General features: G+C 39.6%; 1 protein-coding gene across 1 annotated transcript; it reads right to left on the bottom strand.

Moving 5' to 3' along the window:
• Nucleotides 1-141: 141 nt before the first annotated feature.
• On the bottom strand, nucleotides 142-24,686 carry LOC115041032 (chromodomain Y-like protein 2). The gene is made up of 7 exons (XM_029498285.1): nucleotides 24,493-24,686; nucleotides 12,446-13,052; nucleotides 9,645-9,862; nucleotides 3,957-4,129; nucleotides 3,651-3,861; nucleotides 3,357-3,500; nucleotides 142-3,267 (listed from the first exon to the last, which is right to left on the bottom strand). The coding sequence occupies exons 1-7, from the start codon at nucleotides 24,514-24,516 to the stop codon at nucleotides 3,109-3,111; spliced, it is 1,536 nt and encodes a 511-aa protein (XP_029354145.1). The 5' UTR covers nucleotides 24,517-24,686; the 3' UTR covers nucleotides 142-3,108.
• Between the last annotated feature and the right edge of the window lie 530 nt (nucleotides 24,687-25,216).

Below are 25,216 nucleotides of genomic sequence, written 5' to 3'. Positions count from 1 at the left end.
TAACTTTGTGTTCCTGTGATCTGAAGTGACTTTATGATGAGATGTAAACTGAGGTATTTGCATGAAGATTTTTGCCATATACAGGATATCTTTGGTGTTGTTTTTGTATTTATTTTATTCTTCTCAAAAGCTAAAGGAAGGTTACAGTTCCAAAAAAGATTGTAGCAGACCTGTTGCATGATAGAAATGCCATGTACCTGTCTGTCCAGCAACTGACTAGAGTTTAGTGACAGTGGGACTGAAAGATGTGACCAGGAAATCACTCAGAATATAGCTCACTTCATTTATACTTGAATACTTATTTGAAAATGATTGCAGTATCACAGTCATGACTGACAGATTCATTAGCCGTTAACATCAATTTTAAAATTGTTTTCATAACTATAAAACAAAAGCCATTGCGAGAGTACTGATTCTTTATTTGAAGCAGCTCACTTTACCCATCACAGAGTATGGATCAATATTTGACATAATTAAATTTTAAGGCACCCTAAGATGTGCTTTCAGACAATATATGTGGAAAAAAAACTGATGAAATGACATGTACACGAGACATTAAAAGATAGTGTGGTTATAAATGATGAAGCAGGAACCTGTCAAAATGCTGTAAATAAATAATGAAGCAAATAGAAGTATAAACAATTTGTTGAGTTATCACTGATAGACACCAACTTATGTGATGAAGCAAACTTCAGACATCTTAGGAATTTAATGCCTTAAGGAGAAACTGATGGTTAAGAATAAGATTTTTTAATATATTGCAGCAGACTCACTGAAAAGAATATCTTACAAATTACAATAAATAATTTAATAAATACACAATCCTTGTGGTTGAAAGATCAGTGAAATAAATGCTGAGTGGACCTGAATAACTTGTATCACTGATGCTATTTAGTAGCCACATTACACAGGTCCTGCTCAACATCTTCTGGAGATTCTGAAGTCAAGGAAGAATGGTGGTGTTAAATGTTATTTACTGAAGGACGAGGAGTATAGCTGAAGAAGTGAATGAAAGGACCCCCTTCATTACAAAGCCACTGATAATTTCTGCCTCATCAAATTTTTGGTTACAACCCTTACAAGCTGCCTTCAATGATAAGATTTTGATTCTCTGAGCTGAATCTTTGTTCTGCAAATGATTACACATCTGGCAAGATAGGATAAAAGAAGGCTGGAGTTTGAGTGGTAATTATAAAATGTCAATAAACACTTTATCAAACCATTAAATTATTCCCTGCAATCAAACGGCAATGGCTAGAAATTAATTTTCAGAGCAATAACAGAGTCTGATAGGCTTGAAATTGACATATGACATATGATGCGTCTTTAACCTGACAAGCCTTTGTTAACTTCAACAAAATATCTAATCTCATGATGTCAAATGCAATTATTTAAGTGACAACAGTGTTTAAATATTTTGGTTATGATATTCTATTCTATTCTATTCATCCAAGTTTTTGAATGGGATCATTTCAAAAGTTTGATCAAGAGAGTGGGGGTGCCTCTGGAGCAATACAAACCACCTGTCACTACACAGCCACACAGTTATCTCAAATAAATAGAAAAATAAACCACCATTTCCAACAATACTTACAATGCTAGTACAAAACATACCCCAAAATACAAGGTACTCAGACAGGCAACGCACTTATATGTACAATATATTACATGCAATTAATTACACAAACCAGTCTACGTTATCTATATATTATTCTGTGCTGCATGTGTACAACTGCAAAACTGGACATATATCTTCTGAGTTTTACAAAACAATCTTCACAGACCTACATTATATAGTAAACGAAAATAGACTCCTAACTATAGTACACATAAAAATATAAAATTTCTCATCACATGCAGACAAGGACAGGACTCCAGCTACACAACTGATGCATTTCCACTCACAATTAGCGTATTCACAACGTGATAATGAAATGATCTCGCAAGAATCGTCTCTGTTGTGTACTCTACAATTACACAGCCAAAAAATTATTGACAGATGGTTTCAATGTGATTTTTTCACATTCTAAGATTCTTCATTTATAAATGGAAGACAATGTTTTATGTATGAAAGATTACATTGCTGTAAAGCAATTATGTAGCTCCAATGAAGTAGGATCAAATCAACAGCTAATCCTTCCACTGATGTGCCACTCATAAGCATTTGAAGTCATCTTCTACTTGTGCCAAAATGCCAGTTGATTAGGAACCGATGCATTTGTACACTAAGTGCAAATTTTCCAGTGTTCTCCATTTCCACCCAAGAAAATTCTACAGAAATTCAAATTCAAAGAAAATTCCCAACCAAACAGTCAGGTTTGATTTTTATGAATAAAAATCTCATTAAACTCTTACCATTTATGTTTCACTGTGGGTGTAAAAATAAGTACAGCTGAATGTTGACAGCAGGTAGTAGTCGATGATACTACATGTACTAATGCACAATGAGTTCTGCATTTTATGTAATGAAAGCTAGATTGTTGAATCTGACAAAAATAAAGTCACTGGAAAATGAGATGAGATCTGTTTTAAAGATTTTAACGGTATAAATTGTGTGATGAGGAGGGAGAAAAGTCAGTTTTCTGGGCTGATTATGAATCTGAACTGAACATATAACATAGCATTTGTTGTTAGTTTTCTAGTAGTTTTTAGTTCTGTCCAAAGAGCTGATGGAATGTGTATTCTATTAAGGAACAAGAAGCAGCGTTCTTAGACTTTGGTTTGCATGCCAACTCAGAACAATAAGCAAGGAAATCCTAAAGATGCATCTTATATACAGAAAGCAATTCTTAATCCCAATTGAAATAAATATATATTTGTATATTGTCAGTTTATCATGTGCTGTTTCATACATTCTGACATAGTCTGAGTCTGACATAGGTGCAGAGACACTCTCTGCATTGAAGCAATGCACATTTGGCTCGACTCCTTAAAAACAGGAGAAACCTCTGGACGGTTGGTAAACAGATCACCAGAGTATCCTCTCTGCTGAAGGATGGAAACAAAGGATTCTTTCAGTCTGAGAACAGAACCAAGTCACCTTGAAAGTCCCTTTGTAGTTCATGGCAAACCTTCATTGACCATCTCCGGCGTTCTGAGTGTGAATAGTTACTTCTCATAGCCCTTGTTCTGCAGATAACTGAAGAGTGCCTCTAGTCCTTTGGTTGAGCACCACAGCTGCTTCAGCATCTGGCACTCTTTCTCATTCACTTCCTCCAGGACTGACATAATGATACTCCTCACCAGGCATTTGGACTCCTCTAGAACCTTTTAAACACACACATGAAGAGGAAAGGGTAATTTAGGTACATTCAAAAGAAAGCTTCCCCCTATGGCTTATCAAGATCATGACATACCACTGCATTGCATGTTGCCATTTCCTTCACACGCAGCATTACTTCTTGGTTAAATGTTGTTGGCCAGAAAACCTGTGACACCAGACCTCGACTGCAGGCTTCCTGTGCTGTCAGTTTTCTTCCACAAAACAGCATTTCATTGGCCTGTCAGACAAAGAGTGGGGAAAATCAGAATTAATTTTTTAAACATGTCAGGCAATCCAAATGTTTGATTTGGGTAATTTAGAGGTAATTATGTTTTTATGAAAGGATTCAAATTTGATTGCCAAAAGCCTTGATATTGCTGGTACACACCAGAGCTACACCCAGAATCTGGGGAAAGGTGTAAGAGGAGCATCCAGAGGGGGTGAGATGGAGGGCTGCACAAGGAGTTTGGAACCAGGCCCTCTCACTTGCCCACACCACATCACAGAGTGGCAGGATGGAGGCCCCTAAGCCCAGAGCAGGCCCATTTATTGCCACAACAATGGGCTTCTTGAAGTGAATGAATGCCAACACAAAGTCCCTGAAGAGGTCACAAAACAATCACCACCAAATCTGTCAAGTCTGATGGCTAGTGATAAGAGGGTCTGTGTTAACAGTGGAAAGATTTCTTCTTACCGTACAGCATCTGCGATGCGGCTGCTCTCTTTTCTGCGGTCAGTGGACAGACGCCCTATCAGGTAGGACGGCTCCAAACCACTGCAGAAAACAGTCCCTACAGAGCTGAGTAATAGTAATTTACTGTCATCAGCAGCTGCATTACCCAGAGCTCGGCATACCTCCTTCATGATCTGAAGAAAGAAGGTGGGAGGATGTATGTTACCTTATTATCTTGGATGGAAAAGGACAGTTGGATGGAAAAGTCAAAAAGCCAAACACATTTTCACAGCTGGATTCTCTCGGTCTGTTGTTGTCGTGGGTCACGTGCCGCAAAGAGACCCAAAGTAGCTGGCTGTTATGTTCCTGGGTGGGTTTGACATCCAGGTGATAACTGTTGGAACAGCCCTCTTTCCCAATCCAACCCCCACACCCTCCACAAGTGTCCACACCTTCAGTGTCATTCCAAGCCCATCACAAATTAGTGATAGAAAGCTCTCGCATAACATGTAGGCAATTCAACAACTCTGAGCTGATCTGTCAGAAACATCCTCTTCTCACTGGAGATGTCTGCAAACCAGAACACAATGCTCATTTTTTCGTGTAGAAGGTGGTATTTCAGTGGAGTTAGTGCTAGATTCTGAGCAGCAGTAGAGTCCAAGTGAAATGTATACATGAGAACTTGGTGCCCAGCTTGTTTCCTCAACAGTTTGCCTGCTAGAAGCAACAGACTTGACTTAATAGCAGCTACTTCTTCTGGCTGCAATGAGGGACAGATAGAAATGGTGTTAAAAATCAATGTTGAGTTAAGTAAGCGTAGCAAAGAAAGTGTTTTCAGTCCTCAGTCAAGGATACTTGGACTATAAAGGGCTGTCTAAACCAGTTTTTATCAACACTACATTGTTACATGTTTTTCCTTTGCGTTATGAAATCATGAGTGAGCTGATGCTGTAAGATAGTATGTTGAAGGAAATTTTGTGAAAGAACTGTGAATAATGCTATGCTGGATATTGATGAACACATGTAGTGCATCATATAGCAGGCTGAATAATAAAGAATACATGTAATGCATATAATATTGTAATAGACATTGAAGAGCACAAATATTACCATTTCAGTTACTAAAAGAGCACGAACTACGATTACCACAAAAAAAACAAATATAAATGGGTTGCACTGTGATTGATCTGAGGAAACGGAGAAATCATACACACACTCACAGTTGAGAGGAAGCAGTGAGGCTACAGGTGTCAGAGGAGGATTTATGGGTGAGATAAGAGAGCCACATGAACATAGATGTGAGGACCCAGGGAGGAGAAGCAGCAGGGTGGCGGAAACAGAGCTAAAGCCTGGTGTGGCAGCCCTCTAGCAAAATGTAAGGCCTTGACAAAATGCTGAAATGGCATCAAAGGCAGAAAAGGGAAATTCCCATTAGTAGAGATACGAATGAGGACAGGAAGCTTGGAGGCAAGGGAGAAGTGTAGGTAATAGGTTGAAGCTCAAAGAAGCATATATATAGGGGGGAACAAGGATTCATTCCTCAGTGTGTTCGGAGTGTGTTCTCGGTATGCTCTCGGACCCTGGGGACACTCACGCTGTTTGTTCAAATACTTGCTGTACTTTGAATAAAACTGCAACCTCAACAGACTCAACAGATTTTCCTGAAACTTTGGAAGAACGCAACAGCTGATTTGGAAGATTGGAAAACCACGTTGAGCACCACTGCCAGGTTTTATCTGGCCATCAGCTTGGCAGTTGGGAGCCACAACAAGACAACCTCATAAGAAGTTGTCTGGAAACTCAACCCCAAACCCCACCCCCAACACTGTCTGTACTCAATCTGCACACTTTAATTAGATTATCACTATTGACCCATATTAACCATTCATCCTGATACGACTGCCATTGTATTGTGAATTGCATTATGGTGTGTGTATTATGTTGTCTTTTCCTATCTTTGTTTATATATGGCATGGTATGTGTCGTAGCCATCTCCTGATTGGTGGATGCTGTTTAGACACCGGTGGATGATTGGTTGATTGCTGGGGAGAAGCCTACAGGTGCAGTCATATTGGCCTCATTCTCTTCATCACCCAACTGGCCACACCTTTGTTATCTGTTAAGATCCTGAGTTTTATCCGTTTCTATCAGAGCAACAGTATAGATTGCTGCCAGTTTTGTTAACCTGTTTTGATGAATTAGGCAGGTAAGAGTTTGTTGTGTGGTTATCTTTTCACTTTGATAATTTGTCTCTGTGGCTACTTGAGACTTGGGGAGATGGGGCCTTTTTCATGTTATATTTCAGAGCCCTTAGAGTGGGCATAACATCCTCACAACAAATTAACTTCTGTGTCCAAGCACATCATCTGTCCCCAGTTTCAACTGTGTTAGAAGGTGTATGTGTGTCTGTGGGTGTCTTTATGTGCATTGCAAGGTGAATTATAATCCTGCTCAGACACATTAGGTAGAGATGGCAGATGCTCTCAATGACAGAGAGGAAGAAATGAGCAAACAGAACAGGGACCTCAAACATAGTGTAGTCAAACAAAAGTGATATCCATGACAAAGACAATTAAAATAGTTTGGATCTACTCTTTTTCACATGTAATGTTTTTTTCAAAACTGAGTCTATCTGAAAGTCAGGAGTTATGGGTTTACAGCTGCCACCTGTTATTGTTTTTTGATGCTTTTTTTTTCCCCTTGTCGGGCACTTTCTTATTTTTGAAAGCAACTACAGCTCACAGCAGCTGAACAAATCACAGTGCACTCCATGTACACCAGACGATGCATCATGAAAAGACATCCAAAGCCAGTGAATGCAGTGTTGCTAAGATTATGTGCTTTAATTACCTATAACAACTTTGCCTGGCTTATCATCAGAATGCCTCACAGAGAGTTCTGAAAACAGAGAGGCCACTGGAAGTGTGCAACATAGTGATGCACTCAACTAAAAACTATTTAGGATTAAAGTTCATCCACCCTGTGCACCCTGCCTGGGGTTACAGTCAAGAGAGGAAAAAAAAAAAATCATTGCGATGGTGAATCTGTATAGTTGCAAAAATGAAACAAGTTTAAAGATTCTCCCATCCTGAAAGCAAAGATTAAAAAGATTAAAAAATTTAAAATTTAAATGTCGTGATTTTCACATTTTAAGAATATTATAAAAATTACATCTTAGCATTTGATCATTGAGCTTACATTTCTTTACTCTTGCATACATGACAGTGTTATTCTTATATAGCTAAGCAACAACAATGGGCAACAAGGCTATCCATTATGAATTGAATATGAATTTACAGCATATTTCTTCACTAGTTCAAATGACATTTTGCTGAAATAACAGATGGCAGAGCACTGGATTATATCTACCTCTCATAATTACCTTCCTTGTAGAAATCTTGTGTGGCAAGAGGCAGTCTCAAGGAAAGTTAATGTCCACAGACAGAATCCAAGAGCTATTTTCTAATCTTTCATATGTTCTTTTTCAGCAATGTTCTTTGGAAGGTTCATGTTCCTCAACAAATTTGCACCTGGAAGCTGTCAATTGAGAGCAGTTTTCAAAGTTCTCTCCTGAAAAGCTCCCCTGGATCCGTTGCAGAATTAGTGTGTTGCTCCAGGGCATCTCTAGAGCAGGTTTTGAAATATTTATGATTGAGAGTTCCAAAACAGAGCCGGGACACAATAAAAAGGTTACAGAAGTAAATTTTGGCCACTGATGTATACAGATCAAAACAAAAAAAAATTGAATGGACATAGACCTAAACCATTGTATTTGCCCCCTTACTGACTTCTTACACCTTTTGCACCTCTTAGCCATTTCAGATCAAGCAAACTTAAATACGAGTTTATAAGATAACTCACAAGTAAAAACAAAATGCAGTTTTTGGCGGCAATTTTATTTATTAAGATGAAAAAAAAAAAAATAATAAAAGCCCCCTAAACCTACATGGCCCATGTGAAAAAGTAATTGCCCCCTAAGTCTAATAACTGCTTTGAAAACCCTTATGTCAGGTTTTGGGTTAAAGCTGGGGTTAGTGTTCTGTCCATGTCACTTTCTGTTTTATTTTGTAGTCCTGGTCCCTTCGTGTTCCCGGTTATGTTACTTCCTGGTTGTGTCCCATGTTGATTGTCTTCCCTCCCCTGATGTGGATCACCTGTGTCTTGTTTACCACTGTGTATTTAAGTCCTGTTTTCAGTCTTGTCCTTGTTGGATCATTGTCGCTGTCGGGTCTCCGTGTTGTGGCCTTGTCCATGCCTTGTCCATGCCCTGCCTAGTTGTCTTGCCCATGCCCTGTAGATTTTTTGCTCTGTCAGTTCTTGAGTAAAGTCCTTTTTTCCACCTACCTGGTTTCCGGCTCCTGCATCTGGGTCCTACCCGCAAAATGCTCACCGCGTTCTGCCCCCCTAGTCCTGACACCTTAGTAGCAACTACAGTCAAGTGTTTTGGAATGAGTCTTTCACGTCGCTGTGGAGGAATTTTGGTCCACTCTTCTTTGCGCAATTGTTTTAAATCAGCCACATTGGAGGGTTTCTGAGCATGAATCGCCTTTTTATAGGTTATGCCACAGTATCTCTATTGGGCTCAGGTCTGGACTTTGACTAGGTCACTCCAAAACCCTCATTTTATTTTTTTTTTCCCCAACCCATTCAGAAGTGGACTTGCTGGTGTGCTTTGGATCATTGTCCTGCTGCAGAACCCAAGTGCGTTTCAGCTCGAGGTCACAAACTGATGGCTGGACATTCTCATTTAGAATTTGTTGGTAGAGAGCAGAGTTCATGGTTGCTTCAATCACAGCAAGTCATCCAGGTCCTGAAGCAGCCCCAAACTATGACACGACCACCACGTGTCGCTGTTGGCATGATGTTCTTCTTACACCAGATGTAACAGGACACACTCCTTCCAAAAAGTTAAACTTTTGTTTCATCAGTCCAGAGAATATTTTCCCAAAAGCTTAGGGGATCATCAAGATGTTTTTTGGCAAAAGTGAGTCGAGCCTTTATGTTCTTTTTTGTCAGCAGTGGCCTTCGCCTTGGAACTCTGCCATGCATGTCATTTTTGCAGAGTCTCTGTCTTATGGTTCAGTCATGAACACTGACCTTTACTGAGGCAAGTGAGGCCTGCAGTTGTTTAGATGTTGTTCTGGGTTCCATTGTGACCTCTAGGATCAGTCGTTGCTGTGCTCTTGGGGTAATTTTTGTAGGCCTGCCACTCCTCAGAAGGTTCACCACTGTACCATGCTTTCTTCATTTGTGGATAATGGCTCTCACCATGGTTCGCTGGAGTCCCAAAGATTTAGAAATGGCTTTGTAACCTTTTCCAGACTGAGACATGCCAATTACTTTTCTTCTTATCTGGTCCTGCGTTTCTTTGGATCACAGCATTATGTCTTGGGTTCAATATGGCCTACTTGATTTGAAAGGCCTGGCAGCAATCAGGCCTGGGTGTGGCTATGAAATTGAACTCAGCTTTCCACAATAATATAATTAATCACAGTTACCTTATCGTTTAACAAGGTGGGCAATTACTTTTTCACACAGGATCATGTAGGTATGGATAGTATTTTTCTCTTAACAAATAAAATCATCACAGAAAAGCTGCATTTTATGTTACTTGGGTTATCTTTGTTTAATATTTAAAATTGTTTGACGATCTGAAACAGTTGAGTGTGACACATATGCAAAAAAGTAAGAAAACAGGACTGTTCTCACCTCTGGTGTCAGGGCGTTGTTGTCTGTTGTTTGGCTGGACAGCAGGACGTGTGTGAAACCCTCCTCCTTCCTGACCACAATGTCTCTGAATCGACAGTTGGTCTCGTTCTGCCGAACATTGTACCTGAGTCGCTTGTCAAACACATAGCCTTTCTCCTCAGCCAGCTTCCGTTTTACTGAGCTCGGCAGATGTATCTTTCCATTGGCAAGAGGGGAACCTGACATAGATGGCGAATGACACAACATGTCAATCTCTCTTACATCCAAAATCTAACACATCTACTGATAAAAAGGAAACAGAAACACCTCAATGACAAAATAAATAAAAATAAATAAAACTTATGTGTTTGCAATTTCTGTTGTTTCTGCAGCATATGTCTTTATGGTGTTTTTTCCCCCATCACAGAAACTTTAAAGTTACACTCTTTATACACTTTTCACTTCAAATAGGGAAATTACTGTCTGAACCAGGGATTTAGATAGTATAAACAAACTACCTAAAATTTATGCTGCTGATTTGCATGTTTATCCTTAGAGACATATTTATAATAATGCACTGCATAAAAACTGATCTTTTGATACAATAAATTGTATCTAGTGAATATCTACATTTATGTTATAACTGAAATATGAAACTATGCAATTTGAAAGCAAATACATAAAAAGATCATTTGGCGCATATATAACATTTTGTTCTAGCATGACTGCATATAGCTGCAGGGAAACTCTACACTCACTGTTGAATGTAGGCTTCTGACCTTGGGAAAAACCTCACAGCATTGCTTTGCAGATGTTACTACTTTTACACTAGCAGTGAATTTAATGGCAAATTGCCATAAGATATGTCAGTTCAGGACCATTTTATTTGTATCCTACAAACAAAGACAATTAACAATTTTACAACTGAGCACCAGTGCTGGCAGTATGTAGCTGACTGCCCTGGAGTCCAGCACTGCCAGTATCTCAAACACTGCAGTATTCTTAACTACATTCATGACATCCTGTGTTCTCTTGAAAGTGCTCATACTGTGAAAGCTTTTAATTTGGTCACATGCTTGAAAACGAAGTACCATAAGAGTTGACAAATGCAGTAGGTCTCAATATTTTCATTTGGATGCTTCATTTTACATTTATTTTCATTTGACAGATGCTTTTATCTAACACTACTTATAAGAGAGGGACATCAAAGGTGAAACAAAAACTGGATGGGAATATTTTAACAGACAGGCACCAAGATCACAGCAAAAAGGTTCTGTGTTCAAATGTATCAGCTAGTCTTTTGGTGTGGAATTTGGCATTTTATCTCACGTATGTGGGGATTGTTGGGAGAGGCCACAGACTGGAGGACACCAAAGGATAGACTGAGAGGATTTATTTTTGTTGCTAAACTGCCCATGAGGTGTGAATATGAGTGTAAATGAACGCTTGTCATTGCATGACAGAAAACATGATTGAAGTAGATTTAGCTACTTTAAAGCAATTCACAAAAATCTCTATCCATACCTCTGCCAAGACAGCCAATACAGCAGGGGAATGGGTGGAGCTCACCTCTCTGAATGAGGAGAGTGGGTTAATCTTTCATGGATTAGCAGATTGGGAGCCATAATCTCTGTCAGTCATTAGAAGCCATCAGGTTTGGCTGATAGCCCTCAAGATCTTTCAAAGAGAAGCTTTTCACTCACATTCATTAATCAAGTGTAGGGTACCTTGAAACGACTGATAGATTCAATATATTTGAGGGATTTTTATTTATAATCATTTAGCAAATAATTTTATCTACATCAGTAAAGCTTCAATGCAGTAGAGTTGGCAACAGTTGTACTCGATCAGTCAGACTCTAAATGGCTGAAATTATGGAAATGAGGAACTAACAAAGAGCAGAAATGAATATTTAATAACACCACAATAACAATACACTGGTTATTGAAGAGGATCTGAAAGAACAGCAAACATTTTTGGACAAAACAGTCCCCTTGACAGCTATATTGGACAGGAACAATTACCACACTCCATATTGATACTCGTGCTAATATTGCATGTACGTGCTGTTATTCAAATGTATAAAAAACATCAAACCATCTGATTTGGATTTGAAAAACATACGTAATGATTAACTATAGCAGTAAAGGCTCTGGACTGTGACCCAGGAGTGAAATTCAAAGGTGTTATCAGATGCTCCTGTAGTAAAGAACCATAGTCGCAACTTTATGAGCTGTGTGTCAGCAACGATCTCTCCAGTGCAAGAGTGCTTGCAGAAATATAATGCTGTGCAATCTAGACTGGATCATTTCTCTGTATACAGCTGCTGGGTATGGTAGGAATTTTTCATTGCCTGTATAATTTTTATGAATGAGGTAAAATCACACAATCCAGCCTATTATCCATTACAGCACAGCAAGTACATCAATATGGTTGACAATAGCCATTAACTATTTTTAGCTTTCAAAATATGTATTGACGTACACCTTTATGTCAGCTAATAAGCTGCAGGAAGTTAAAATACTGACAGGTGAGGATAAGCTCAGACTGATTTCCTTTTCATTGTGTTTTTGGCTTTCTGTTATTGTGTGCATGTGTCTCTATGTCTGTTCATACAGGTGTGTGAACCCAACCAGTCGAGGCAGATGGCCTGGCTGGCTGGCCTGTTCACCTCAGTATCAGCTGCATCCCTTTTTATAACCTCCTCCTCTACCTCTGTGGCTGTGTTGTTGATATCCTTTGAACTGTGGTTTTCTACCTGCCGCTGGATTTCATCCGTATCATTTTAGTTCTATTATCCATCCAATATCTTAACGTCTTACCTCGTTCAGTGGTGTACTGCTGTCCAGTGGTATCCAAGTCTCCCAGTTCTTCATCAATTTTGTTTGGTGGCAGTCTATGTGCCTTTGGTGCTGCCCTGTACACAAGAGGCTCAATCTCTCCAATTAGCAGTCCATTATGAGGAACCCTAACTGCAGAAACAAAGTGTGGCCCCTGTGATCGAGGAGACTTGTATGTCATTTGTTTGCTAAATCTGTGCCCTACTGAAGGTTTCCCTGGTCCTACAGCCACCTTTCTCTGTTTCTGAGTGGGCTCCGATCCCTCACATCCAATCCCTAGAACACCTCCTACTCTGACACCTACAGCTGGGCCACAAGTCCTTTTCTTTTTCCGAACTTCGGACCGAGCTCTGGAGTTTTTTGATGCAGACAGGTGGGCAGTGAGGAGGGGTTCCCCGCGATTTTTTGGAGCTTTGGGCCGTTTGTGAGACTGCAGTCTCAAGCTGTTGAACTGGTCAATGAATTCCTCACAGTGCAGTAGGTGATGCTCTGGTTCCCATGTGTCCTCCTTACTTCCATAACCCTTCCACCTGATCAGGTATTCCCATTTACCCTTCTTGTTCCGCCTCTTGTCCACAATCCGCTCCACCTAAAGGTAGCAGACACAGGAACAGAAAATTAGACATAGCCATTGGCATCTTGACTGTTATTTCTTATCTCTTACTGTATGCTGTGTTTTTGCATTCTTTTTATGCACCCTAATTTGTGTCTACCTCAATTTCATTACACAGATGATGGCAATAAAGGCTTGTCTTATAATTAGTTAAAACTCTGGTATGTTGATCTGCAATGCAGTAAAAACAAACTGATTAGCACATATTGAAAAGAAAAAACTATTTTTTTTTTGACGATTTTATGCTGTTCAAGGACAAATGCATGGCTGCAATTTGGGTTGTAGCCATGCATGACTGTAGCAAACTGAAAGTATTCAGTTCAAACAGCTTCTCTGTACATTTATTGTCACACTCAGGATTGTTTTGATCTTGCTCTGCGAGCATATGTGAAATTACAATGGTTTGATAAAATTACAGGCTATATAACACCAAAACATAGGTTTTAGTTTAAAAGGTAAGCTAGAAAATATTTTGAAAACCCAAACTTGTGCTAAAAGGCCCCTGAATATTGTTTAGTTAACAAGTTTTTTATTGTGTGCCAATAATGTAAACATGCTGAGAATCAGTATCTCTCTGGTTGGTTTTCAGTTTCCTAAATTCGAGTGTTGGGAAAAACTTTCAAAGAAATCCTTTGACATATAAATTGAACATGGATGGTCTTATATGCTATGAATAAATACTCATATGTTGATGAATTTTATGATCATAAACACAAACACACACAAAATAAACATCACTAAAGATGTTATACACATCACAATAACATATGATCAGAGTCCGTTACTCATCCAGTCTCAATGTTTGCACACACCGTTGGCCATAACATTATGACCACCTGCTATCTGGCACCCAGATACCTGGAATTTGCAAGGTGAGGCCTCCACAGATCAGACTTGTTTGTCCAGCACATCACACAGATCATAGTTTGGACTGAGATCTGAAGTCGTCACCTTTAACTTGTGAATGCATACCTGAAATCCCTCCTGAACAATTTTTGTGGTGTGGTGTGGCAGAGAGCATTATCCTGCTGAAAGAGGCCATCTCCATGAGGGAATACCCTTTACATGAAGACGTCGACTGAAACAATATTTAGTTATTAGGCTGTACATGGGTAACATCCACATTAATGGCATGGCCTACATTTTCCCATTAGAACACTGCCTACGGTATGACACTGCCCCCACCAGCTGGTCTTCTTCCCCAGTGCATTCTGGTACCATGTTTGATCCATATAGGCCATGAGCATATACACCTGGCCAACTACATGATGTAACAGAAAGAGTGATTCATTATTGGCTGAGTTTTGATGTCCATTTACCCACTGCAGGAGCTTCTGGCAGCAGACATGGGTCTGCATGGGCAACATGACTACTCTGTGGCTATGACGCTCCAGATGCAAAAAAGTGATACTCTGTGTGCTCTGACACCTTTCTATAAGAACCGTCAATCAGCAGTTTGAGCGACAGTTGCTCTTCTGTTGGATTACACCACACAGGCCAGCCTTGGCTCTCCATGAGCAGCACTGAGATTTGGCCACCTATGACCCTGTGGCTGGTTCACTGGATTTCCTTCCTTTGGACCACTTTTTGTAGGTGCTGACTGAGAGCAGCCCACAGTGACCACCACTCAACTAGTACTATAAAATTTACATTGTTTTCTATCCATCCTGGAGTTACTGTCAGAGACTGCTGTAAAAACATAAGAGCCTTAGATGAAGCCTCAGACAATTTCTGAGTTCAGTTTTTGAGTTTTCAAGTCATAAAGCAGACAGCAAAGGAAAAGAAAATGACCACGTTACAGAATGCTTATCAGACATTTTGATGCAGGGTGGTTTTGAGCCATGGAACTAATGGAAAATGGTTGGAGGGTTTCATCTGGAGCTTTAGAGCAGTTGAGGTAATAACTGGTCATCATGTTCTCAGACTTGTTGCCCAAATTAACAACAGTAAACAGCTTTTGATGGGGAGCCATCACAGGGTTGCCACAGAAATTAACAGATGATTAGGTTGCTTACAACCTGAGACAGTCACACTAAACAGCTTTGAAAAGACATTCATATAAATAAAGCAGAGATGGAACAGGAAAGTGTGAGGTAAACATATTAACCCAGTCGACCCAAGCTGTTTAGAAACTAGCATTTTTAGTTTGAGCCGCACAGAGGGAAAATTTGGAGCATCATTATCCTCAGACAGAAGGCTGAGGCTATTCTGGTATTCTACCAGCAGCAATGTTGACACGATGACCAAACTGTTAATTTACATTTAAATGCATTTTTGAAAATCCTATTTTCTTGTGAATCAACCAACGTTCATCCATCCATCTTCGACTGCTTATCAGTTTCTGGGTCGCGGGGGGTTGCTGGAGTGTGAGACAAACAACCACTCATACTCAGACCTACAGACAATTTAGAGTTATCAGTTAACCTAGACATGCATGTCTTTGGATGGTGAAAGAAAACCCACGCAGACACAGAGAGAAAATGCAAACTCCCCGCAACCTTATTGTGGGGTGACAGCGCTAACCACTACGTCGCCGTGGTCTTGGTCAACCTTTGAACTATAGAAAACAGCTAATTTATCCTCTTCCTCCTATCTTAGTCGCCAAAGGAAAAGAAGGTCTTTACATCATGACCAACTATTTGAATGTGGGGGGGTGCGCTTTGACATCTGACTTGTTGAACAAATAGTTGTTATACAGTGCTGACATCAAGTGACAAAATCTACACAAATACAAGATGTTAGCTCATATATACTGACATTTAATGTGAACAGTCACACAGAGGGTTAGAGGCAGCTAGAAGCTGTCTTGTCAAATTTATTGCTAAAAGACCTGCTAAAAGAGCAGCAGACATCACTGGTTCAAGAAAGGTCAGTTTTCCCCTGAAACACCAAGACATTTCATGATTCATAAACTCCGTCCCAATAGGCAAATTGCAGTTTCTGGCAGAGAAAACATTATTTCAGCCCGAGGGCTGAGCTCGAGCAGAAACCTATCTGTGTAGATGTATTCTTTTGCGATCCATCCCATCATGCCAGAACAAGCCACCAATTCAACAACAGTAGAACCAAAGCCCCTGTGATCGTTCAGCACAACACAGCATCTGCATCGCATTGTTATTGATCACCCGAACTACAGTATAATGTAGCCTAACGTACTGTTTATGCTAACACAATTTTTATTTCAACACACTTTACATCAGCATGATCAGGGAAGCTTAAATGTTTCAAACTGTTCAAAGGTAAATATGATAATTGTTTCCATTAAGTTTGATAAAGCAATAGATATTCATGCTATAAATGCCTTCCTACATAAATACTTTGCACAGCTAGGTTAAACAGGATACTTCAACTGTTAGGTTAGGTGAAGTGTGAAACGGTTAATTAATATTGCTGAATCCACGAGTCTTTTTGTCTTTTTTGTCTTCTTTTGTTTTGCTACAAAGCCAGTGGCTTCACTCTTTAGGTTCATTCTCACCTCACAGCTGGTTTTTTGCCTCAACATCAACCTGGTCCCAGTCAGAAAGCTCTGATGAACTAACTGCCGAGCAATCTATGCAACAGCAAGTGACACAAAGACAAGGTTTGTGACTGGCACGTAATAATAATAATAATAATAATAATAATAATAATAATAATAATAATAATAATAATAAATTTATAGTGCTTTTAAGAATGCTGAAAGATATGTTACAAATTTAAAAAAACAGGAGCTTTTAGAGCAAAAAAAAAAAAAACATACGAAGAAAGAAAGAAAGATTAAGGAGAGTGAATATGAGTTTGATTTTACAAGGTGGCCACAAAGACAACTCAGAATTAATATTGCTGCTCTGTGTCCACTGGATGTGTATATAGACTGTTATATAAACTTTTTTCAAACACTCAGATCCAAGACCAAGAACTTTATAAAGTCTTACCATGTTAACATCATGTATACAGACTGTTGTACAGCCAACAAAAATCAATAGTACAATGCTACTATGAGCTATGCCTGAATAAGAAATCTTTTACAGGTTTCCATACTGGAACAGCCAGTCCCCATTCTACTATTTATAAAGGAAATGTTTTGCAAACAAGTAAATTCCAATAGGGAAATGAAAATCATTGAAAAAAACTGGATGACACCATCATTGATTACTGTTTCAGGTTTGGCTTAACAGGGCAAATTCTGCTGAGCAAAGTCCAGAGTTGTTAGGTGTTAGTGATCTGATACGCAATATTTACAGGTTGGTATTTAAGGTGGTGCGGAAGGAAATGTGACTGGTCCTGTTTGCTAACAAGTTGGAAATGGAAAAAGGAAGTAAAATAATGTGGAGCAATCGCAACATAAACCCAAGTTGGAATTGCACTTGTTTCAGAAAAACCAGCTGTACAAACTTTCTCCAGATGTGGAAATGTCAATGAAATAATGAAAACACAAAGCTCAATCTTATATTTGAGCTTTCTCTTCTGGCTAACTTTCACAGATGTCATTTGATAATGTTCAAAGTTCATTCTAAACTTTGATATTGGCTATTGTATAACTTTTGCTTAATTTCTGATGCACAAAAGCTTACTTATGTCTGTTCCGTTGGTCCATCACTATGATGAACATGGAGCAAAAATATTAAATATTAAACTGACCCCTGTGTAGAAGCACTAACAAAATCCTACATGATCAGAGCCATGATATGCTCCACAGCAATGCTGACAGCTGGCAGTATCACAATTTACTGGACAAATTCATATCAGTGGTAATAGTGAGTATTTGGCTAATGGTATGCCGCTGTAGCTAGTCAGGCAGGCAGAGACACAAATAGAACTTATAGATGCTTCTCTTGTTATTGACGGCTACAGTATATTGGCGTGGCTACAAAGCCCGTTCACATGGCAGCCAATATGCAGCCCCTCAAAACAATAAACTACCCATCAGAGCTAAAGCAGCTGCAGAGTTACAGCGGTACAAGGACTAGGATTGGTCAACTTTGGGTGCTCAGACAGTGATCATAGGAAGTACAAAATTAAGGATGTTGAATTCTGTCTCTGGTCTTTTTCTGCTCAGTAACACACCTGTAGCAAAGACTTTCCTACTGCATGCCTCCAATTTATATTATAGCCTAGTGCTGTGAGACATTATGATATATCTCGTAGTGCAATATAAAAATGACTACCGTATGATATAATCCTCTGTTTATATCGTAATTTTAACATGTGGGCTGCTGGGTTAGTTTGGCTAATGTCACTGCAGCAACACTACTGCTTTGTGCTTTGTGGTACTATTTTTACATCACTGATGGCACCGCTAGGGGAGTATGGAGGTACACAGCATGGCAGAGCAGGGGGCAAAGTGGAAACAGAACCAACAGAACCCAAAGAGGAATTAGTGCTGTAAAGGGAGAGCCGGAACTAAATTGTTTGGCTTTGGTTTGGATTTAAAATGTCAGACACTGACCAGACAAAGGTGATTTGCCAAACATGCTGCCAACAAATTGTTACTAGCGACTCAGATACATTTAATCTTTTCTATCAATTACAGACACGGCATGAAGAACAGTAAGGAGACAGCATTAAAATGCGACACAAACTAGACTGAAAAAAAGAAAACTAACTGAAATATGCATAACTTCAAAACTGACTGCACTACCAGATATTTTGAATGGTATTTGTCCATTTGATATTGTGTTTTATTTATTTTTTTATTACTGTAATTGTGTTTTATTTTTATAAATAAAAATGTTTTATAAATGAAAGGAGAAAACATAAAAAAAATTGCCATTATTTTCATGTGTGTGTGTATGTATGTATGTATGTGTATATATATATATAGAGAGAGAGAGAGAGAGAAAAATACTATATTTAGATATATATCGTTATTATTATCGATATAAAATTACTTATATCAGGATACGAATGTTTGTCCACATCATACAGCACTATTATAGCCACTATTGTAGTAACTGAAGCAACTTAAGGTATGATCTCACTTACATGATTCAAGCATCTACTGTTGCTATCTATGGATACATCCAAACATATACACAGCTCTCAACTACAGGACTCCAATCAATCCATGCTTATGTCTACTATAAATCCACTTTCAGGTAAAACGACAGGGGTCATAGCATGAGCATTCACAAGATCAAACAACTCGTATCCCCTTATAGTCAGTGACTACAATTATTCACTTTAGTTGAGGTGCTCTGACATCATCTACTGTTTATTGAGCCAGATAGGATGCTCAAGGAGAGCAAAAGTTGGCCTGTGTGGTCTAATCAGTGGTCCCCAACCCCCGGGCCGGGGGTCAACTCACTCTTGACGCATGTCAAGACGCTTGTTTCGGTCACGTGATATGTTACTGCTAAAATTGAACCCACAAGCTAGCCAAAGGATTAAAAAAGGGCAGTTTCTTTGTGAAGGGGAAAAGGCCCAGTGAGGAGACAGAAGAAGAGCCTGCGACTTCCATGAAAAAGAAAGCTGCATTTAGGTTCGGGGTTAGGGGGCAGAGAGGATGTTACTCATGTTACCAGGGCGCTGCTAATAAAGTTCCATACAGTGCACAGTGGATTCATTTATTATGATATTTAGAAAATAGCTCAGTTTTTATGTGGATCGTATCATTTTATTTTGTTGCATTTATCTGCCACACAATAAAGGCCGGTCCGTGGAAATATTGTCTCACATTAAACTGGTCTGTGGCGCAAAAAAGTTTGGGGACGGCTGGTCTAATCCAACAGAAGACGATAGCTTTATTGAGAGTTCATCGCAGCTTTGGTAATAACTGCCCATCATGCTCAGATGTTCTGAGCACATTAACAAGAGTAAACAGCCTTTGAAGGCTGAGCTCAAGGACCGTCACTGAAATGAAGCTATCTGAGGCCTAACTGGCCCAGACTATATTGCATTTAACCACAGCACAACGGAGACACAAAGAGGAGGAGGATGAGAGTGGAGGAGGGAGATAGCAGGGCCAAATTGTATACACAAACCAGAGAGGTTTGGTAACATTAAGAGCTCATGCATGGGCTGAAAGAGTGGAGGTGGGCATATTCTCTCAGAGCCAAATTCCTTTTCTGCATCCAAAACAAAACATGGTGAGAAGATAGAAGAGGACTGAAGGATGAAGGATGTCAAGACAGGTGTGTAATGTACACCCTGACACCACCAATGAATGTTGTTACAAGTGCAACAGAGGACGGTCACATCTACATTATCATTTCTTCTCTGAATTGGGCCTATAGGCTATTCTTGTGTACTTTTGGAGTCAGGACCATGAACTAACTGTTCAATTGACCTGCTGTCTTCAGTTTGTCACATGCAAACTAACTGTAGACTGTGGCAACCAACTCAATGTCTCCATTTTTGCAGCTTTATTTTACGTAAATCCCAAAGAGTCTTTAGAGACACCTACTGTTAGCACTAGATTAAAGACCTGGGGAAAAACCAGAGCTGACAACTATTTTTGAATGGAAAGTGGCCCCAGTCTGCACAAAAACTGATTCTCCAAAACATGTGCACCAATTTCACTTTTTTCAATCAATGTAAAAAAAGCAAGCAAAACATAATCTCACATTATTTATCATTTCTAAATTCTCTCTTAAAATGAATTCACCAATAATTTATAAAACCTTATGTATCTGTCAGTTGACCAGTGACCAGTGACCCCAGAGAGTCCCATTAACTGAGAAGTATTAGCAGTTCCTTCAGGAGAAAAAGGTTAAGATCTAGAGTTGCTAGCTTGACCCATGGCAGCTTCTTTTTTAAGTAAAAAAATAAAATATGTGGGTTTACAAATTAGAGTATACTTTGCACACACACATAATGACTTCATTAGGACATTTAGGACACGGTTATTTTATTATCTACACCAATTATGTTATATGTTGCTTATTTGTCAGCACAGGATTACCCAGAGTACAAAACAGATTTCCACTAAACTTGGTGGAAGGATGGGTCCTTCCACCAAGTTTAGTGGACATCTTTAGGATTTAGACTGACAAAGAACCTAGTCATTTTTTGGTCACATCCACATCATGGTTGTGTCATGGTAATCAACTGGATGGAGTCAGCAGTGCAGACCCCTCTGGCTCTGTGTAGCTGTCATGTCACTCAGGTCTGATTCTTAAGCTAATAATCTTAAATTCAACATGGTCCCATATGGCAACAGAAAGCAACAAAACAGCAGGGCAAGTTCAGGACTACAGCTGGCAGTGAACCCAGTTTTCCTGAATGAACACTAACTGGAAGACAAAAGGAATCTAATCTTGTTGATTTAGCAGGATGACGCTGTTTAGTTTCATTATATCTTATTGTTCCTGCAGAAAGCCTAATACACTTATTAAAAGTTACCTATAATAAGTAGTAGCAGCTGAGATATACAGAGCAGCTAAGTCAACTTCTTACATTAAAATATTTACTAATGTACCCACTGTCCCATTAAAAGCCTAATACCTTTATCTACTAATGTGAAAGTGGAAGACATGAAATAATGTTCAATAGGCCTGTCATTCTATTTTGCATGTTCAAATCATAATAAATATCTTTACTCTGGATTTTCATAGCACAGCCCACAGCCTAAGTGATGGCATCTTGAAATTAATTTTGTTAGTCCAAGTCAAAAGTCCCATACCAATTTTTTGTCCCACACCTTCTGTTTATCATTGGCCTTGATGGAGCCCAGCACGCTACTGACCACATTTTCTAGTTTCTGCGCCAAATTTTTGACACATTACCATTGAAGGAAGCTAGGAACAAGGAAACAGCTAAGAGGCAGCATGTCATTCCCATCCCTATTATTAGGTGCAACTTTGGAGATCAAGGTGTGATATTAATATAGTACATGCTCTGAATGCCTTAACAAAGACTGGATAGTACACTGCAGATGACACAATGCATATTGCAAACAGAAGAGATTTAAGACTTGAATTGGACTTGTGACTTAAGACTTTTGACTTGGTCTGGATTTGCATGAACACGCACATGTGTATGTGCAGCAGCCTGTAATTCTTTGTTTTGTTTTGTTTTTTTGCTGTGATATTCAGAATCGTGGCATTTTTTGGATTTCTGGTTTCATGCCACCTCTACTTGCTGCTGCCTCTAAATGAGAGTCAGAGGATCACCTAAGTCACAACTATTAATCCTCTGGGCACCATGGATACCTGTTTTAAGTTTCAGCTTGAGTAAAGAAGAGGTCATTTCAAGCCGAGCGCCTGTATGTCTAAAATAAATTGTCAAGCGGTCCCTTGAATGGCAAAATCTTGATTTGTAAGCCTCACCTGCAAAAGGCTAGGAACATAAAAATGCCCTTTAACATACTTTGAAACAAACAGAATTCACAAGTTAACCAGAGGTATTTGTTCATCATGATTAAAATGTAATTTATTTTACATCTGGGTTTCCAAAAAAAAAAAGCTTTAGCTTTGAAGTTGTTGTTTTCTCAATTACCTTACACAACTGCCATAATTAGACAGCTTGCTTTCACACATGACTTTGCCTATGGTTTGTTGACATTATGTATGATCATTCTATAGTCTGAATATTAAATTCAAACAAATAACTGCAGGGCATTTTTTAACATAAAGAATTATTGACTTTTAATACCGAACCATTATTTCACCATGTCATTTTCAGTCTAAGAGATCACTGGTTGCTTCAAAGCTTCTATGTGAGGGGTACACTTCCATGACTACCCAACATATGCATAGTTCAGTCACGTGAAGTCGAGAGCTCAAAGTACGGCTGTAGGTATGACCAAAACTCAGGATCCTAAATATTTTTTTAGAAAGTGGTGAAAAAAGTGGTGTAAAAATAAATAAATAAATAAATATCTATTTTTATATACTGGTTGATTCAATTTTATGTTCTTCTCAATTCTGGTCTCACTAAACAGAACTGTCACCCTTGGATCTAACACAATTACTAACACAGATTATACTTGTGACTGATATATCACAGTAAACAAGTAACCTGTTCAACAAAGACCAGTGAGTCATAAATCTACTTCCAATGACCACTTCCAGTGCAGGTTGCCACAGGAGGCAGATTTCTCATGAAACCCACAGCCTGGTTTGAACAAACAGCTTTGCCTATCTGGTACCCAATGTCAAAACAAAAGTACAATATCACTAAGCACTACTTCACTTATGCATCATTACATTCACACAACTGGGAATTAATTCTAATGTGAAACTTTTTCTTTCTCCCACAAGGTAATTAATGGCATTTTATTAATGCAGCTTAAAACAGTCAGTTTTTCTGCAGCATTAATTAGGCAGAAAGATGCAGCAGCAAAGCAAGAAAGACACAACAGCAGAAATACATGGACATGTGAGCAAGACAAGTTACCATAGGGTGGGAGATACAGTCAACGATGGACTTGTGTCAAATGAGTTATGCACAAATGAGTTTCAGCAATGAAAGAAGATATAGTTGTAATTGAAAATAATAATGAAGCCAGTGGGTCTAATGATGAGAAGCAATTAGTGACGGTTATGAGTTAGTCACTGCTCCCTATGAACTGTCTTCTAACTTATGTCTCGTCCTGTTCGTCAGTGCTATCAGCAAATAATGTTACCTACTTCAACACATTTAAATCAAGTCCTTTAGAAAAATCATCATGTCATGTCAAAAAAATCACGTCATTTGTTTGTCATTTGTTTACTCTTGGGAATCTTCAGACGCAGAGATCGACCTCCATCTCACTGTGTCACCACCATGAATTGAAACATATGACACCATGTCATCACAACAAAGGCTAACAACAGTAAGTGCCTGAGTCGGTCCAGCTGATGCGGGAAACGGGATTCACGCAAATTCTTCCTGTGACTCTGGAGTGATGTTGCGGCGCAGGGCAGCTTGACCTTCGTGCCGCCCGTCTGGGGCAACTTTTACACCCCCAAACTGTTGGAGTCATCATTTAGACAAATTCATACATGAACCGCCGGAAAGGCTTACACAGACTTCTTTACACAGCGCGACAAAAATAAAGTGGCGTCTCAGCTCGTGTCCCGGTCAGACTGTGAATTTAAAAAAGAGCCTGTTTAAAGGCTGTGATGACAAAATGTGTTTGGGCATGAAGGCGCACCTTCAGGATGATGAGTCCGTCTGTAGCTGCTCACTATGTCCGCCGCTCCGCTGCTGCTGCTGCTGTCACTTTAACGCCACTTTCAACTCGGCGACACACGGAGGAGTTGAGCCGGAGGATTACATCTTATCTGTTTACTACAGCCGCGCACATTCACGACAAAGTGTGTCAGAAGCGACATAAAGTGGGAGCACAAATGTAACCGAGCTCGTCTTGCCAAAGCTTTCAGGAGGGTTAGTTTCGCCTGTTAAAGGGCTCAGGATACCGCTTTTTACATACGCGACGCCCTCCCCTTTACTTCCTAATTCCATTATCTGTCAATATTACGGAGCATTTTTCTTCAGTTTGCTTTCCTCCTACCTCGTAAAGGTCTCCTGAAGCCATTCTGGGTGCGGACTCCGGCGGCGCGGCGGTGTTGCCTGCCCTGTTGGCTTTTTTTTTTTTTTTTTTTTTGGGTGGGGGGGGGTGGGGGGTCAGACTCTCTCGGTGTTTCGCCGAAAGCCCAGATAGACGGGAATTAGCGAGCAGTCTTGTTATTCTGAGCAATCCGCAGTAACAGATCAGCAGACAGTGTCAATCGAGCCCGGCGCTCTCCGACGGATCGCTCCACACTTAAAACAAACAACCATCGGGGCGGTGCTGTTTACCCAGACCCAAGTGGAGCCACTAAAAACTAGTCCCCAGATCAGACCGCACGGCCTGGCGGACTGCTCTGATGCAATCTAAGTCTTCGGCGGGAGGTGACCCGCTCTACCTGTCCACTTTACTGTCAGGGGAAAAGGCCGCCCCTATGCTTCATGTAGATTGATTAGGAAACACGGAGAACAAATTAATTGGACCTATTTGTGCTGAATGATAACCGCCGGAAGCTGCTGAATTATCTGTCATTGCATTCACCCCTTCATTAACCTGCGTGTCACTTACACAACATGCATATAACTATGCTTGACTTGCGTTTGGTATGCTGCAGTGTGTTGACATGCCAAAGTAACACGCATGTTGATTTTTATTTTGTCACTCTGTTGCACCCAATGAAATGATGTGATTCAACGTCGCTCATTTCCACCTTATCAGCGAGGCTCTC

This window comes from Echeneis naucrates, chromosome 3 (assembly GCF_900963305.1).
Source record: "Echeneis naucrates chromosome 3, fEcheNa1.1, whole genome shotgun sequence".
Classification (NCBI taxonomy): Eukaryota; Metazoa; Chordata; class Actinopteri; order Carangiformes; family Echeneidae; genus Echeneis; species Echeneis naucrates.
Note: the sequence above shows the minus strand (reverse complement) of the source record. Positions and strands in the feature narration are given on the sequence as shown.